The 17676-nt window shown below is 40.6% G+C and overlaps 1 protein-coding gene across 1 annotated transcript; it reads left to right on the top strand.

Annotated features, from left to right (window-relative positions):
- The first annotated feature begins 30 nt into the window (after positions 1 to 30).
- On the top strand, positions 31 to 15240 carry Rcn2 (reticulocalbin 2, EF-hand calcium binding domain). The gene is made up of 7 exons (XM_005393477.2): positions 31 to 369; positions 653 to 758; positions 3376 to 3572; positions 9044 to 9157; positions 12447 to 12543; positions 13503 to 13645; positions 14393 to 15240. The coding sequence occupies exons 1-7, from the start codon at positions 223 to 225 to the stop codon at positions 14543 to 14545; spliced, it is 957 nt and encodes a 318-aa protein (XP_005393534.2). The 5' UTR covers positions 31 to 222; the 3' UTR covers positions 14546 to 15240.
- The last annotated feature ends 2436 nt before the right edge of the window (positions 15241 to 17676 follow it).

Below are 17676 nucleotides of genomic sequence, written 5' to 3' on the forward strand. Positions count from 1 at the left end.
CCCTCTCTACGTGAGTATATAAACTTGGGCCTGCGGCTCGGGTCCGGCAGTTCTGTTCGGACCGGGCCGGGTTCGCAGTTAGAGCTCAGTAGAATTTTCCTGCTGCGTCGCCCCTGCGACACCGCATCGTCTCCCGCGCCTCTCGGCGCCCGCCCGCCTGCAGAGCCTCCGGGGTCGTCCTCGCTTCACTCCCGCGCGTCCCGGCCCCTTGGCGACGGCGCGATGCGGCTGGGCCCGGGGCCTGTGGCACTGGGGCTTCTGCTGCTGCTGAGCGCCGCGGCGGCCCGCGCCGGCCAGGTCGAGGAGCTGCACCGCGCGCCGGGCGAGCACCGCGCCGAATACGACCGCGAGGCGCTGCTGGGCGGCCAGGTGGGCCGGGCTGGGCCGGGGCTTTGTCCGGACAAAGGGGCGGCGGCGAGGCCTGCGGGGCGCCGACAGTGGGGTCGGGTGGGCGCCCAGGACTCGGGCTTGTGGAGCCCAGGGACCGTCAGGGCCCTGGGCCAGATCCCTCCTCGCCAGGGCCAGGCTATGGGGGGAGCAGGCGTGAGTCACCCCGAGACCCTCGGCCAGGGCGGCCGCTCATCCCAGCGTCCCCACCATTGTGCCCCGCTGCTGGTAACGCTTGGTCCTCTTGTGTGTCCCTCCCCCAAAGGAAGACGTCGATGAGTATGTTAAACTTGACCACGAAGAGCAGCAGAAAAGACTGCGGTCCATCATAAAGAAAATTGACTCGGACTCCAATGGTTTTCTCACTGAAAGTAAGGACCGCCCACAAGACCAGCAAGGGAGAGAGCCCTTTGTAGGAGACAGAGGAACATTGAAACAGGGATGTCTGTTGCATGTGTATTCCACACTTAGAGGTGCAGTGACAGTAAGTTTTATACCTGGAAGGTAGGTAGGTGACCAAATACATCAGTGCCGTGTCCAGCTGTACATAAACAAGGATGTGCAGGCCGTACCTGGAGACTTTGTGTTTCTTCCTCACAGCAATATTCACTTTAGAAATATAGGCCTCAAAGCCTTCCTTAGACGTTACAGGACTTACATGCACTTCATTAGAATTTTCAGAATTTTTTTCTTTTTTAAACAAATAGAAAAAGACCTGTTGCATGTGAATTATGTTTATTACAACAATATAATAAAATGTGGGGCTGTTAGGGGCCTTAGAATCCTCTTGTCCACATCTTTGTAGAAACTGAAGTTTGAACGAGTTAAGTGCCTTTTAAAAATACATACATGGTAAAGCTAGGACTAGAAGTCAGGTATGCTGCTCTTAATTCAGTTCTTAATATCTATCCTTAATTCAATTTTCAGTATCCTCAGTTTACAAAAACAAAACAAAAAAACCCGAGTGCTCTTCCTTAAGTCCTCTAGTCAGAAAATTCAGACAATTAAAACAATGTTCTAAATAAATTGCCTGCAACTGTCTTATTGTTTAATTAAAATGATGAACCATATCAATATTCTAAATTGATCTTAAGAAAAATTTAGGTTACTACTGTGACTGTAAATTAAGTCTTTGGTTATAACTCATTTAAATGTTGCTCAACATTCAAGGAATGATGTGTTGGAGAGAGAATTGCAAAACTTGAGTGTGGATGTGTTGTCAGTGATGCCCTCAGGAATATTAGGGTTTTGTTCCTTCACCTTAAAGCAAACAAAACCTCTGAGCTCTCCTCCTAAGTAAGAATAGGTCTGTGTTTAGTGACAAATACACACAGACCAAGTTGACTTGGACGACTTGGTGGCACATGTCAGGGCCTAGATATGTCCAAATATTTAGTACTAGTAAACTTTAAAAAAAAATTCAGAAGGAATTTAGCCCAAGTATTTATTCTACAGAATAGAAAACCAAAGGTTTGAGAAGGCAGACTCCCTCCATACAGCAAAGCTAAAATGTGAGGCCATGTTTCTGATCCCTGTTCCATTCTATTTTCCTTGACACGCAGTAATCTTTTTAAATAAATGAGAAGACAGATTCGTGCCACCTAAGGAAACCTGCATTCTACAGGGAGACCTTTCAGATAATTTTGCTAATTTGCATGTTGAGGAACCACAGTGAACTCTGAGGGTGGTGAAAGGTAGCCGTTGTTAAGCCACTCACAGTGGCACATGAGTTTAGTCCCAGCTACTCGGGAGGCTGAGGTAGGAGGATCATGTGAACCCAGGAGTTTGAGACCAGCCTGCCTAACATAGCAAGATCCCATCTCCAAAAAACAAACCAAAAAGTGAGGTAGAGATTCTTAATAGTGAGCAAAAATCAGTAGAAAGCATTAGGCTTTGAAGCCAAACAGGTTTGAATCTGAACTCTTCCACTTAGCTATGAGGCCTTGTTTCTAAACCTCTGATTCTTCAACTGTGAAATGTGATAAGATTAGAAATAATGTACAAGATCTGATATATAGCAGTTCAGTGTGTTGTTGCATAAAAGTTATCATTCTGCCTTGATTTAAGAGTTTGAGAGAGAAGTTGTTTTGCATTTCTATTCATCTAACCTCTACCAAACCAGTAAGAGAACTGCCAGTCCTAAGACAGACAGCTGTTGCAATAAGGGTATAAATCATAGCTGTCATCTATTACATTGTCAAAATTTCCTCCACATGTTTTATGTCATGTTTAAAAGGAATATACCATAAGAGTGTCCAAGTTCAGAAACTTGAGTACCTTTTCACAATTTAAGTTGTTTATTTACCATCTATTATTTCCCTTTATGTATTTTTATTCAATTCACATGAAAAAAATTTTTTTGGAGACAGGGTCTCACCATGTATTTCAGGCTGATCTTGAGCTCACTATGTAGGCCATGGTGGTCTCACCCTTGTGGCTATCCTCCTGTCTCAGCCTCCTGAGTGCTGGGATTGTGGACATGTGCCTCCATGCCTGGCACATAAAATTTATTTTAAATGAAAGCATTATATTCCTCTCATAAATGAAAAAGATTTTTTATACATATTAAAATAAATAGATATTTACTCAAATACTATGGTTCCTGAGAGATCTGTATTTAGCAAAGGTTATCTGCAATTTTTTAGGTAATATATTTAAAAAGTAAAGTGCTCATTTGACCAGTTGGTAATTGATTCAGTGACTATTAAGAGGTAGGGATTTGGTATATACATGTGAAAAAACAGACCTGAACTGTACTCGTGGCACTCGTATCTATTCAGATCACATATTACAATGTTCCTATACTCCGCAGAGCTGTTCTCATTCCTATTTCTATCAGTACTGTTAGACTGGTTCTTGGTGTTTCCAAACATGAAAGTTTTTTCCTGCCTCCCTCCCTTTCTTCCTTTCAGATGGTTTTAGAAACCATCACCCCAAATATCAGAATCATTGCCAACATTCATTGTGTTCTGGGAAACCCTCTAATAGGTGAACTCAGCCAGTGGATTCAGAATTCTTTTAAGCATTATGCCATGCAAGAAGCAAAGCAGCAGTTTGTTGAATATGACAAAAACAATGACGGCACCGTGACCTGGGACGAGTACAACATTCAGATGTATGACCGTGTGATCGACTTTGATGAGAACACAGCTCTGGATGATGCGGAGGAGGAGTCATTCCGGCAGGTGAGTTCATGCACCAGTTGTTCCTTGATAACATCTGTTGCTTTTTCTCCCCTGAATGTGGGAGTACAGAGGCCGAAGGGCCAGCACAGGTTGTCTTGTTCTTTTGGGCGCTCATCCTGATGACTTCCTTTCTAGCCAGGTTTTCTCAGCTGTATCACTTATTTGGCCCCATTTCCAGAGCTGCTTTCTTAAATCTATTTTGAGTATATATCTCGGTATTTAATTTTAAACATCACTGAATAGTTTTATGTCTTATTTATGAAGAAGGCCATATTGATTGGTCCATTCCCATTTTAAAACAGCTTTGTATAAAGTGACTCACTCGTAAAAACTGTTTAATTGTGGTAAAATGCACATAATAACATTACCATTTTAAACATTTTTAAGTGTATACTTTAGTACTGTTAAGTACATTCACCTTGTTCTGCAACCAGTCTCAAAATCTTTTCATCTTGCAAGACTGAACTCTGTGCTCATTTTACCCATTAAACAAGAACTTCTCGGTCCCAGCCCCAATCCTGCCTGGCAACCACATTCTACTTTCTATCTGAATTTGACTGCTCCAGGTAACCTCCTCCAACATAGTATTTGTTTTTGTCTCTGCCTTATTGCACTTGGCGTAATGTCCTCAAGACTCGTCCACTTTAAGGTATGTCAGAATTTCCTGCCTAAAAAGGTCACACATATTTTAAAAAGCCAAGTAACATTCTGGTTGTGTATGGAGGGTAGTGTATGTCACTTTTGTTTATCCACTCATTAGTGAGTGGACACCTGAGTTGCTTCAACCTTTCAGCTCTCGTAAATGATGCTACATTTGTTGTGATATGTGCATCTTTCCTTTAGATCCTACTTTGAATTCTTTTGAATGCATACCTAGATAAAGGATTGTTGGGTCATTTCTCTTTTTAATTTTTTGAGGGACATTAATACTGTTTTCCATAGCACTATAATATCTAAAATAACTCACTTTCGGAGATTCAGTATCACTATTAGGTGTTATTTTTTTATATAATTTACTATAACATAGGCTTAAACAGGTGAGGAAGACAGTTTTTATCTTTGAACTAGTAGTAACTTTTTAAGACTTTTAGAAAGTCTGTTCAGCTAAAAGTATACCCAACAAATAACTATAAGCTTGATAAATAGCTACATCAAAAGTAATTTTAAAAGATTTTTTAAAGGTAATTTTTACATATGTGGAAAAGGATAAAAATAAAACCAAACAACTGATTGCAAATTGTCTATCTCAAGACATCTGCCAAGATGGTGGAAAATATTTTTGCCTCTTCTGTTTCTCACCTTCTTTGAGTATATACCTTTTAATTTTAATGCTTTTAATGCTGTTTATATTAGGATTGTATTGGCCACTTGGCCTCTGTAAATCACCACTAACTCCATGTTGTTGCTACCCTGCTAATGATTGCTCATAGGCTACTCATAGGCCACTGGGGCATAGGTTAAAGGCTCCAGCCCCAAGCCGGTCTGCCTGGCTTCACAGCAAGGTCTTGGATAAGTTACTAAACCTCCCTACACCTCAGCTTCTTCATTTCAGAAAAGGGAGAGGGTAACCTTATGGAGACTGACTAATAAATAGTAGTAACTGGATCAGAAAGTATAGTAGCTCTATTTCTATCTGAAAGGTTATTGTGAAAGAAAGCATGTATCATCCACATAAGTTTATACTTCATCAGTCAACTTCTAAAAATCTTTAGGCATTTATTAACTATATCAGCTGTAGATTTAGATTAGTTAGGATTTATTAAGAATTTAAGGTCTTAGGGCTGGGGATTTAGCTCAGCGGCAAAGCGCCTCCTGGCAAGCTCAAGGTCGTGAGTTCGGTTCCTGGTACCAGAGAAAAACCAAAAAAAAAAGGAATTTAAGGTTTTAAAGAATAGTGTGAATTTGTCTTTTCACTGTTTGGTAGTGCTAAAGAGAAAATGAATGGTGATAGTGAGATTTGGGGTTCAAATGTCTAGTAGATTTTCTCCTTTCCTGTGAGGATTAACTTATTTTAAAAGCATCATTAGAGTTTTAAGACTTTTCTAAAACCAAACCATGGTGTGATATTATAACTTCTCTGCGTGCAGGAGGCTCTGGGTTCAAGTTCAAGTACCACCATAAAAAGAAAAAAGTATGTATTTTTGTCTCCTTGGAGAGGATGATATAATAAATAATGGTATTGACATTAAAAGGTTACTTTGAAGATTCTTTACTCATTAATATAAACTACTTGTGAATAGTTCTTTAAATTTTAAAATTCAAAAGATGCTTGCCTCTAAACCAGGCATGGTGGTCCATACCAGTGACCCTAGCATTCTGAGAGGCTGAGGCAGGAAGATTGCAAATTTGAGCCTAGCCCGAGCAAATTAGCAACTTAGTGAGACTCTATCTCAAAAATTTGAGAAGGGCTAGAGATGTAGCTCAGTGTGAAGGCCCTGGGTTCAATCCCCAATACCACAAAAGAAGAAAGAAAAAGATGTCTGTTTTAATGCTATATTCCCCACCAGGTACATATTGTTGATAAGACTACCTTTAAAAATGAGTTAGATGAATCTTAGTGACATACACTTTTCAGTGGGAAAGTAGGCCTCTATCTTTATGAAATTTTAGTCATATTGTTTTTTAGAACTTGACACTAAATAACCCCCTAAAAATTGATGTGTGTTGTAGAGGTGAACTCAAAGACAATGTGTGTTATTCTTCAAATTAAAAAAGGATAAAGAGGGGCCGGGGATTTAGCTCAGCGGCAAAGCGCCTGCCTGGCAAGCGCAAGGTCGTGAGTTCAGTTCCCGGTACCAGAGAAAAACCAAACCCCCCCCCCAAAAAAGGATAAAGAATGAGTTGGCCCCAAAGTTACAGACTAACATCATAACATAAATGAAAGTACAGTAACCCCTCTGATCAGGAGTGCTTCTGTTTGCAAATAATTCGGTTCACAAACAAAAGTCTTCAGCAAAATTTTGTTTCCGTTTGCAAACTCTGCACTGGGTGACAAATACAACCACAGCCATCTTCCCTACACAAACACAATCAGCCATCTTCTCCCAAATCATAAAATAAATCAAGTTTGTAAACCGAGGCACCACTGTAACTGGATGTCTGAATAAAATAACATTTTCTATATGGGAATTTCTTAAAAAGCTAACATCAAGATAGGCACCATGTGTTTAGTCCCAGCACTCAGGAGCCTGAGGCAGGAAGATCATTGGAGTGTTGGAGACCAGCGTGAGTAACAGAGTGAGACCCTGTCTCCCAAACAAACTAAAATCAACTTGATACCTGAATGTTATCTTATTTTAAATGAATCCAGACAAGAGAATATGGACAACTGGTAGTCAGGACCCTTCCAGACTGTGAGATGCCTACAAAGGTATTTCTCTACAATGTAATGAACAATGATAAGTCAGCACTTCGAAGCAGGATAAAATTTGGGGCCTGCTTGGCAGAAGCTCAGTTACTCTAACTTCTGAAGTCTGCTGACTGTGCATGGAGAAGCCACATTTATTTAAGATCTATTCTTAACACATAGCTGGCCAGGACTTTTTAAGACCTATTTTCCCCCTCTAGGATCACAGATTATATATTTCCTCATGTAAAATCATTAGTCTACCAAAAGGTGGCAGTTTTGTTCCTCACAAGTTTCTGTTGCACTGTAAAAATAAATGACTATAGTAGTTTCTTTTTATTGCTGTGTGTAGCACTTTTGCCCTCCACTAGAGTACAAGGTTTTTATACAGAAGAAACAGTATTGGGATTTTTATGAAACGGACCATTTTTTTTGTTACTGTTATTTTTTCTTTTAATTTGCCCATTTGAAAAAAATTTTTTCTTCCTTTATTTTGGCTTTTCAAATTTAACATAAGATGATCTCAGATTGTACTAAAATGATCGTGAAATGTGAGCCGAAAAATACTGCTTTCCTTTTTTCGTTGTTTTTAAGCCATCTTAGCTTGTTGAAAGAGACCCTTCTCTCCATAGTCAAATGAGGTCAAACTTAGCTCACCTTGCTGGGACATGGACCTTTTGGCCCCAGATTGAAGGGTTCTTTCATAAGGCAATCTAAATAGTTGGTATTTCAAGTAGTGACGTATTACAGAAGAATTCTTGTTTGCCTACTTTTCTCCCACATTAAACCTAAACATAAAATGCAAATTATTTGGCCTTGTTATTTGAATTTATGAAATTAATTCAAAAGCAGCTATTTGGAAACACATTTTTTTTTCTGTAATAATTGGGTGAGTCCAATTGTTTTAAAAGATCAATTCTTTGGGAGAAGAGATGAGCAGCCCACTGACATCAGCAGCTATAAAGAACTACTATTTAGGTACATGACAGTTGCCTGATTGTTTTTCCAGAAAACTGAAAAGAACTTTCTATTTTAACAGTAGAACCTATCAGTAAGTTTCTGGCTGGGCTCAGTAGTACGTGCCTATAATTCCACACTTGAGAGGCTGAGGCAGGAAGATGCTCAGTAGTACATACCTATAATTCCACATTTGAGAGGCTGAGGCAGGAAGACTGTGAGTTTGAGGACAACTTGGGCAACTTAATGAGACCCTGTCTCAAAGAAAGAAAAAATTCCTTGTCCCCATCTTTGTCCCTAGTATATGCTGTTATTTTACTACTTGAGCATACTTTAAAAAAAAAGAGAAGATGGGGAAAGAAAGAAAAAAGGTCCTGTGTTTTCTTTAACCCCAAAATAAGCTAAATTTATTAGTTTTGTGGCATTCAAAAAAGTATTGCCCCTTACCAAAAGCACACACGTACACACAAAGTATTGAGATTAATTATTAAAGGAGATAATAGTATAGAAAGAACAGGGAGAATCCAAATTCAATATTTTTTTAGCTGTATTTCTGATTTTCATCAAATTGATGTTAGTCTTTCTATCAATAATGGGTTTTTCTTTACCAGTAATGGTAATATATGACATTTAAAAAATATTTACTACTGGCCAGGTGTCGTGGCGCATGCCTGTACTCCCAGCACTTGGGAGGCTGAGGCAGGAGGATTGCTGTGAGTTCGAGGCCAGTCTGGGCTACAAAGTGAGTTCAAGGCCAGCCTGAATTGCATAGTGAAACTGTCTCAAAAAGACTAAATAAATAAATAAAGATATTTACTACTTTAGGTTTACTAATTACGTGATAGGGATTCTTATGCCAAGTGCCTAATCAAGATTTTTATTACCGAGTTTTGTGATGAGCAACCAGAGTTCAGCAGCGTGCCCCGTGTCTGCTAGCTGGAGAGTGGCACAGCTGGGGTTTAGTACCTCTGACTGTAGAGCTTATTTCTCTGTTGGCTTCTTTCATGTGTTTATTTGCCTAAGCTACCTCAGAGGGATGAATAAATATAGGTAGGATAATGTATGCAAACTGTACTTCAAATTTCACATAGTCTGTATTGTTCAAAGTAGTTTTAATGATGCGGTGCTAATGAGATTTTTAAATATGTTCCATTTTTTTCCCCCCAAGCTTCATTTAAAGGACAAGAAGCGATTTGAGAAAGCGAACCAGGATGCAGGTTCTGGTTTGAACCTTGAAGAATTTATTGCTTTTGAGCACCCCGAAGAAGTAGATTATATGACGGTAAGGAAGAAAAAGGTTGAGGGAACTGTTGAGTGACTCAAATCTTAAAACCTGTTCCCAGGTCACTAAAATGAATTGTAACACCATCGGAGTTTAAGAAACAGGAAGATCTAAAATGATCCCAGATTCTTCTCATGTAAGATCGGGGTGGGGAGAAGAGTTTCTGGTAGTGGTCAGGTTGCAGAAGGCAAAGCATTGGGTTTGGGGGTTGTTTTGGTTCGGTTACAATGGGTTTTGCCCTTGTTTTTAAACCTTAAATCTCTGTTTGAGCAGCAGTCTTCCTCTGGATGTTTTCTGTAACATAACAGTAAAGCCATCAGGACTAGTTGAGTCCTTCCTTAGCCTTTTGTAGTTTTCAGATTTTCCTAGAACTTTCCTGTAACTGACATTCCCACCTGTGAAAGCTTTAGGTCTGGAAGAAAACGGCACATTTGGGTCCCTTTTCATAGGGCGACTGGGGCATAGTTACTAGTGACTCTTGGTGTTTCTTCTGTCAGCACAAAGAAACCACACTGAGCTGGGCGAAGCCCTGGCCTGACATGTGTGAGCCGCAGGCCCCATCCGGGTCCAGTCCACAGCGCCACAAAAACAGAAATCCAAGCTCTTCAGAACTTCACTGGAGATCTAGGTTTAACACAAACATTGATTGAGTCCATCCCTTAGCAAGGTTCTTGAAAACAGAAGCCCGCAGATCACGGATTAAAGACAGAGATAGCAAATGGTTTTATGAAAAGACTAAACATGTATGCCGAGCTCTGTTGTGTGGCCTCAGCCCACGGCTGCCTGGCTGGCTTCCCTGGCCGTTTCAGGGAAGGAAGATGGGGCTCTTTGTGGAATGGGTCCTGGTGAGAATGTGCTGCCTTGAATAACAACTCAGCAGAGATGTTTTCCTCCACAGCTCGGTAGCATGACACTGCCATTAGTACCCTTCCCTTGCCACTAAAGTGAAGCTGCTCATTTCCCACCGGGCACGAAATACATGACCTAGTTTAAGAACAGTGCAAAGCATAATTTAAGTGGCAGAATGAAGTTGGGGTGAACCAGTTGAGTCCTGAGGTGGCAGCCGCAGATGTGGATCTGGAGTTTGGAGGATCTGAACAGCTGGCTGATGCTGGGAACAGCAGTGAGGGCTGGGAAATAGATGCCCTGTGATGTAGTCCTGGAGCATGAGGTGGTGGGGTGGGCGGATCTGAGCAACTCTGTAAGGAAAGCACTACTGGGAGTGTTGATTGACTAAGTGTTGAGTCAGAGATGATCCTAAAGTTTCTACCTCGGGTACAGGGGTGACAAAGATGGTACAGAACAGGGCATGTCAGGCAGGGGCTCCATGGTTGTGCTTCTAATGCTGTGCTGCAGGAGTGGCAGTACTGAGGGGTGTGACTGTGACGTGGGGTGCCATTATAGTTACTTCATTAGTTCTTGTTTGCCTTGATTTTTGTGACTCATCCTTCTGCCTGAAGGGTATGTCTGATGCAGGGAAAAGCAAGGGTGCAAGATCAACTTAAGTGATTCTGCTTTGGAGTAAAAGTTAAACTTTAGCTTGAAAGATACTTTTTATTCGTGGAGTCCCAGAAATGCTTCCAACCATGGCAGGATTGCTGAAGTAAGTCTTTTGCCTCCCAGAATTACTCAAATGAAGGGATAATCATTTTGATCACTGGTTCTTGACTTGTGTGGGATCGCAGACTCACCTAAGAACTTGATGGAAAGTGTAGTCTGGCCCAGAAAAATTACATCCTCATCACACAAAACACTGGATTATAGTTTTAGGAGATTCTCGGATCCTTTCTGTAAAGCTAATCCTTGAGTCCCTATTAAGACTCCTGACTTCTGTCTGTGAATTCTATTTTAAAAAGACAGTGTCGCAGTGCTGTTTTATACAGATATAGATGAAGCCCCAGACTTATCTGGAATGGGGACTTTGGAGCATGTATTCTCATGACAGCTGTGACAGGCAGGGTGGGAAGATAGAATGGTGGAATAACCGGGAGAGGCTGTCCAGGGGGAAGAGAACCAGGAGGGAGATGAGAGAGCAGTGCAGTCTGCATACAGAGATCGCAGGCCTGAGAGAGCAGAAGCTAACAGTGAAAGAAAGCACAGGAGATGGGAACAGCTGAGGGCTCCGCCCCCGAGAAGAGGTACAAGAGCTCAACATTGAGCTGGAAGAGGAGAGGAAGAGATGATTCAGGTGAGGATGCAGCGCTGGTCCATAGGAAGCATTTCTGGAGACACAGGTTAGGAAGCGTGGGAGGGTTGACAGTAAGCCTCCAAGAAAGTGAATGTGTAAAAAAAACAGTGCTGTAGAGAGATTAAAGAAGCAGGCTCGGGCAGATTTCTGAGCTGCAGGGAGGGCTCACCGAATGGTAAAGCTTAATTCATAAGGAATAGGCACATACTTCTGTATCTCCTTAGATTTTATGGTTTTGGAAGAACGGAAAAAGGGATGTGGGTCTGATTGCAGGGAGGGAGTTGGCATCCTAAGAAAAGGGCGTAAGGACAGGAGGGAGTGAGCGAGCTGGTGAATAGCAGGCCCCGGAATCATCATCCCTAACTTGGAAGGCTCTGCCCTCTGGTCCAAGATGAGTGGACGTGAAGCCTCAAGAATAGTGCGGAACAGACTTGTGAGTGGCACAGAGTAGCTGAATGTGGGTTTGGGAGAACAGCAAGCAAGGAAGTGGATGTTTTATGGGGGGCTAGTGCGTTTCAGATCAGAGGAAAGGCAGTGTCGTGCAGAGAGAAGGTCGGATTCTTTCTGGACCGTTCATGAGTTGGTGTTACAGAAGGCAGGGTGGTAAGAGATGGCACTGTCGGGAGGGAGGGCAGAGTGCAGGGAATAGGAGCCTGCATTTGGTGCTGAGGCTGCTTAGTGCATGTGGGGTTCTTCGCAGTATCAGGAAAAAAAGGATGTTGGCATAAAGCTACTTAATAGCCAGTTGTGGTGGCACACACCTGTAACCCTAGCACTAGGGAGGCTGAGGCAGGAGGACCACTGCAAGCTCCAGGCCAGCCTCAGCTACACAGTGAGTTCAAGGCCAGCCTACACTGCGTAGCGAGACCCTGTCTCAAAAAAGCTAAATAAATAAATTTTTTTTAAAAAAAAAAACTATTTAGTGTTTGGGTTTTACTCTTGCTTCTAAATTCCAGTGTTTAAAAAACTCATCCTTCTAAATTCCAGTGTTTAAAAATAGCCAAAGTGATGATTCCTGAGGTTTTATACTAGGATTGATTCAGATGGTAGTAGGATTAAAATTTCATGATTAATTTTTCTTTTTTAATGAACTTGCTACAGGAATTCGTCATCCAAGAGGCTTTAGAAGAACACGACAAAGATGGTGATGGATTTGTTAGTTTAGAAGAATTTCTGGGCGATTACAGGCGGGATCCAAGTAAGTCACCAGGGGCAATGTGGAAGGAGAGGAGAAAGTGGAATTAAAGAAGAAATTGGAAAACAGCCTTGCTCATTGAAAGCTGTCCTTGACAGAGAAAATGGAACAAGAGGAGCTATGCCTGGTTTCTCTGTGTTCTGCTGTTAACTGGGATAACAAGTTCAACAGGGATTTATAGTTTCTCAGGGACACCATCTTGCCTATTCTTATTCCCATTTCTAGATGCAGATATTTTCCTTTTCCAACAAATGTAGTGCCATTTTTCAGCACAAAACAGGAAGTAAAGGTTTTGTGCTTTTTTTTAACAAAATCCTGCACCATTACATGAAGATCTTAAAAGAGAAATAAAAATTCCATGAGTACTATAGACCAGTGACAGTCTTTCAGTGATACAAACAGCTTGCTGCGGCATGCATGCCACAGGTTCACCACCACTGCCGTAGGTAGACTGCAGAAGGTGCCTTTTCTTCCTTTAAGTTGCTGTCTTGTTTCACAGTTGTTCCTTTCAAGTATCAGACAATACAGTTTTTAAAGTCAGTCACCACATTTGCTTATTGTGACTGTAACTTTAATATTACACATGGGAGTAGTTTGTAAGAGCATGTATGAAACTACATAGTCACATAACATAAGTAAAAACATTATCCAACTCAAGTTTGGGAAAGCTAGATATCAGAACAAATAGCAACAGTTAGCAAAAGCACTAGCTTGTAACAATATGCAACAATTTTAAAACCACGAGTTGTTTAGATTTACTGTCATTTTTGAAAATTACCATATATTCATACTTAGTATTTCAGGACCTTTCAGTTAAGAATTTCTGTTTCATTGGGTTTCCTTTAGTAAACTTTAAGTTCACATTCTTTATTCTAAAAATATACCAAATTTGTTGATAGATACATGTGATATTCTTATGTATGTATATTTTGGGGTTTTTTTTTTTTTGTTTCTATATTAAGCTGCAAGTGAAGATCCTGAGTGGATACTTGTTGAGAAAGACAGATTTGTGAATGATTATGACAAAGATAACGACGGCAGGCTTGACCCACAAGAGCTGTTGTCCTGGGTGGTACCCAATAACCAGGGCATTGCGCAAGAGGAGGTAAGTGTTACAGAATGCCTGTCTCTTTTCTCCTCCCAAAATAGGTGCTGTCAATAAGAAATGAAGTTGAAAATCTTAAGCTGGTGGAAGAAGTAATGATGGAAAAATTTAGAACTGATGCATTGCTCTGTTTTTGTTGTTAATTTTGGTTTTTTTGTTTGTTTGTTTGTTTGTTTTTGTTTTTTTCCGGTACCAGGAATCAAACTCACGACCTTGTGCTTGCCAAGCAAGCGCTGTGCCGCTGAGCTAAATTCCCAGCCCCTTGTTATTTTAATATGATGTCTTACTCAATTGCCCAGGCTAACCTTACCTTGAATTCCTCTTGCCTCAGCCTCTTGAGTAGCTGAGATTACAGATACATTGCCCAATTCATTCTTGTGTTTTGAATTAACTCATCTAACTGTTAAATCACTGAAAGAGACAAGAAGATTATGTAATGTATTAATCTGAGAATACAGGGAATAGAATAATAGTTTGTATTACCCAAAGGGGCTTAATCTTAACATAATTTTGCTTACCTTTGAAATATATGGGACTGGGTTTGAGTGGACGATATGCAGAGCTAGCACAAGTTAAGAAAAGAGATGAGAGAAGGAGTGGACAGAAGCATTGCAGCGTGTAGTATTTGTAGATACTCAGATGTCAATGAGTATTCTGCACACCTAAGAATCTTGGCAAATCAGTCACTCAAACCTGAACATCTTGCCGAAAATACTGCAATTCATGCCTCTTTGCTTTGATTTTAAGGCTCTTCATCTCATTGATGAAATGGATTTAAACGGTGACAAAAAGCTGTCTGAAGAAGAGATTCTAGAAAACCAGGACTTGTTTCTCACCAGCGAAGCCACGGATTATGGCAGACAGCTGCACGACGACTATTTCTATCATGATGAGCTCTGATCTCAGCATGTCTGAGTGGAGGCTGGGATCCTTTTATAATCTGTTGTCCACTTTACTTTTGTGATAAAATATCGATGTTGTGTTTTACACTCCTAAGTCTTACCACAGTTAAAAGTGATCTTTATGTGGGTTATCATTTTGGCCTTTTAGAAGAAAAACAAAACCAAAACCTGGTATTTATTTCAAAACATAATGAAGAAATAAAAACGTTGCTGTTGTGCCGTAGGACCACGAGTCTTTCCTCAATACTCCATCTGTTTAGTACAATATTGTGGAATATTCGAGTTCCATTTCCATACTTGAAAACATGGAGGATTTTAGACATGCCTGAACAATACTATTATTTAAGTAGTGTGTGACTAAGCTATCAATTCTTGTTTTGTTCTAAGTAGATTTAATTTTGGGAAATGACAAGAAAGGACAATGTTTTTAGGTATAGAATTTTGTTTTCAGACCTTTAAAGGAACCTTTAGAAGGACTTACACCTCACATAGTAATGATGAGAAGTTCTAGTTAATTTTAAAATGGTTTCATAAAGGGTTTTGTTGTATGAAATAGAACTTTATATTTTTGCATATGTATAGATAGTAATTATATTTAATGTATAACTATAGCTTTCCAGTGAGTGGAATTCAACATTGTCCAGAACTCTTTTCATTTTTGACTGATTAAAAAATGAACTGTCCTATCTTCTATACGTTTGCTTTCTTTTTTGCGAGATAAACCTTCAGCACAGCTTTCATTGTATTATGCATTATCTTGCCTCATCTGTTTGGATAGTGAAGGTTCTTAAAACTGTTAAGTTATTCTTGCTGCATATTCTTATATTACTGTTTTTAAAATAAAGAATCATGTTATAGCTGATTGTATACCCAACACATTTCATTTGCTCTTGTAGCATATTTGGTTTTGCTCTTCAGGGCTAGAAATAATTTTTTTCCTTTTTTTTCTTTTTGGTGAGACTAGTACTGAATCCAGGGCCTTGTGGATGCTAGGCATGTGTTCTAGCAATGAAGTACACCTCTAGCTCTAGAGATAATCTTAAAAAATATGCAGCAAGCTGAGGGGTGTAATGCATGCCTGTGATCCCAGCTACTTGGGAGGCTGAGGCAGGAGGATTCCTTGAGTCCAGGAATTCAAGACTACTCTAGGCAACATAGTGAGATCCTATCTCAAAAAAAAAGTATGTAGGTTGGAATCACCAGTAGAACTGGTTAGTTATTACATTTGAACTCAATTTCAGTTATGCTGAAATTAAAATCATAACTGCTTAGCATTTGTATTCAGCTAAATAGTCACCTCCTTTTTAACCTCCTTCAGATCATTTTATTCACCTTTGATGGGAAAGGGGTAGGGAAAAGTGAAAAGATAAATTTTTGCAGTTTGATAGGATAGTTTTTCCACAAGTATGTTTTTTTCCTTTTTTTTTTTGAGATAGGGTCTTGCTATGTACTTCAGGCTGGCCTTGAATTTACTATATACCCCAGGCTGGTGTCAAATTCACAGCAATCCTCCTGCCTGCCACAGCCTCCCGAGTGCTGGGATTTCAAGTGTGCATCGCCACACCTGTCTGATTTTTTCCTTTTAATACCGTTTTTCCAGAGCAGTTTTTCATTCACAGCAAAACTGAGCAGCAAGTAGAGTTCCCATATACCTTCCCCTCTCCCTGATCTCTCTCAGACTGCACGCCCTCCCCCACTGTCCACACCCCGCACTGGTACGATATGCTTGTGACCATCAGCAAACTTGTATTAACATCATAACCTCCAGGGACTGGGGATTTAGCTCAGCGGCAAAAGCGCCTGCCTGGCAAGTGCAAGGTCGTGAGTTCGGTTCCCGGTACCAGAGAAAAACCAAAAAAAAAAAAAAATCATAGCCTCCAGGGGCTGGGGATTTAGCTCAGCGGCAAAGCGCCTGCCTGGCAAGTGCAAGGTCGTGAGTTCGGTTCCTGGTACCGGAGAAAAACCAAAAAAAAAAAAAAGAAACACACAATATCATAGCCTCCAGTGCCCATAGGCTTCACTGGGCCCTGGGTTTCAATGGTGTGCATTCTATGGGTTTGGGTAAGTACAGGGCAGTGTGTACACTGTACAGTATCATCCACAGTTGTTTCGCTGCCCTAGACATCTTGTGCCCTGCCAACTTACCCTTTTATTCCCTTAACTCCTGGCACCCCTTGAAATTTCTATAATTTTTCCCCACATTGTTTTTATGGCATATTGGCTATACAGATCAATGAGCTTCATTTTGGCAGGCTTGGACATGCACATAACATACTTTGAATCATTTACCCCACCATCTCCCTTGCCCCATGTAGTTTTTTTATTTAAAAATTTCTATTGTGAAAAAGTACACAAGATTTCCAATCAATCTTAGTCATTTTTAAGTGTGGAATTCAGTGGTGTTGAATGCATTCCTAATACTGTGGCTGCATTGCCAGCCATGTCCATAGCTCTTTATTTTGCAAAACTATCCAGGAAGCAGTATTTTTCCATTCCCTCTCCCTGTGTCATCTGACACCACTCTTCTGCTTTTTGTCTGTAATTGGATTCCTCTTCATACCTTACAAATACTGTAATATACCTAGAGTTCAGAAGTTTTGCATGTAGTGTCTATATGCGATCATTTGTGATTGGCTTACTGTATTGAGCATAATGTCCTCAAGTCACCCACATTGTTGCACACTGCAAATTTCCTTTTTAAGGCTATGTAATATTCCATTGTGTGTATATCCACATTCTTCTCACTTGATCCATTCTTCCGTTGATGTACTTGGGTTGCTTCTACTTTCTATCATGAATAATGCTTTTATGAACATGGATGTACAAATATCTTTACAGTGCCTGCTTTTGGTTCTTATGACTACATACCTAGAAGTGGAATGGCTGCACCTAGTTTTAATTGTTTGAGGAACCACCATAGTGTTCCCATACCTGTCGGTAGTGCCCATGAGACCCAGCTTCTCCACATCAGAACCCTTGGTGTTTTCTGGTTGTTTGAGAGTAGCCATCCTAAGGGATCACGCTATAGGTCGATTCACATTTCCCTAACCATTCTATTTCAGGTTCTGCCTTTTCCAAAATACCATTCCTTTGTAATTCTAAATGTGTTGATAAATTTATGCTATTATT

The sequence above is a fragment of the Chinchilla lanigera genome, unplaced genomic scaffold (genome assembly GCF_000276665.1).
Source record: "Chinchilla lanigera isolate Chin_1 unplaced genomic scaffold, ChiLan1.0 scaffold00049, whole genome shotgun sequence".
NCBI classification, from domain to species: Eukaryota; Metazoa; Chordata; class Mammalia; order Rodentia; family Chinchillidae; genus Chinchilla; species Chinchilla lanigera.

What these genes read in the sequence shown, in the direction of transcription:
- Rcn2 (XM_005393477.2), top strand. Translation starts at nt 223, where the DNA reads ATGCGGCTGGGCCCGGGGCCTGTGGCACTGGGGCTTCTGCTGCTGCTG. An exon ending in AAGAAGTAGATTATATGACG is followed by an intron (nt 9,158 to 12,446) that starts GTAAGGAAGAAA and finishes AACTTGCTACAG; the next exon opens with GAATTCGTCATCCAAGAGGC. An exon ending in AGGGCATTGCGCAAGAGGAG is followed by an intron (nt 13,646 to 14,392) that starts GTAAGTGTTACA and finishes TTTGATTTTAAG; the next exon opens with GCTCTTCATCTCATTGATGA.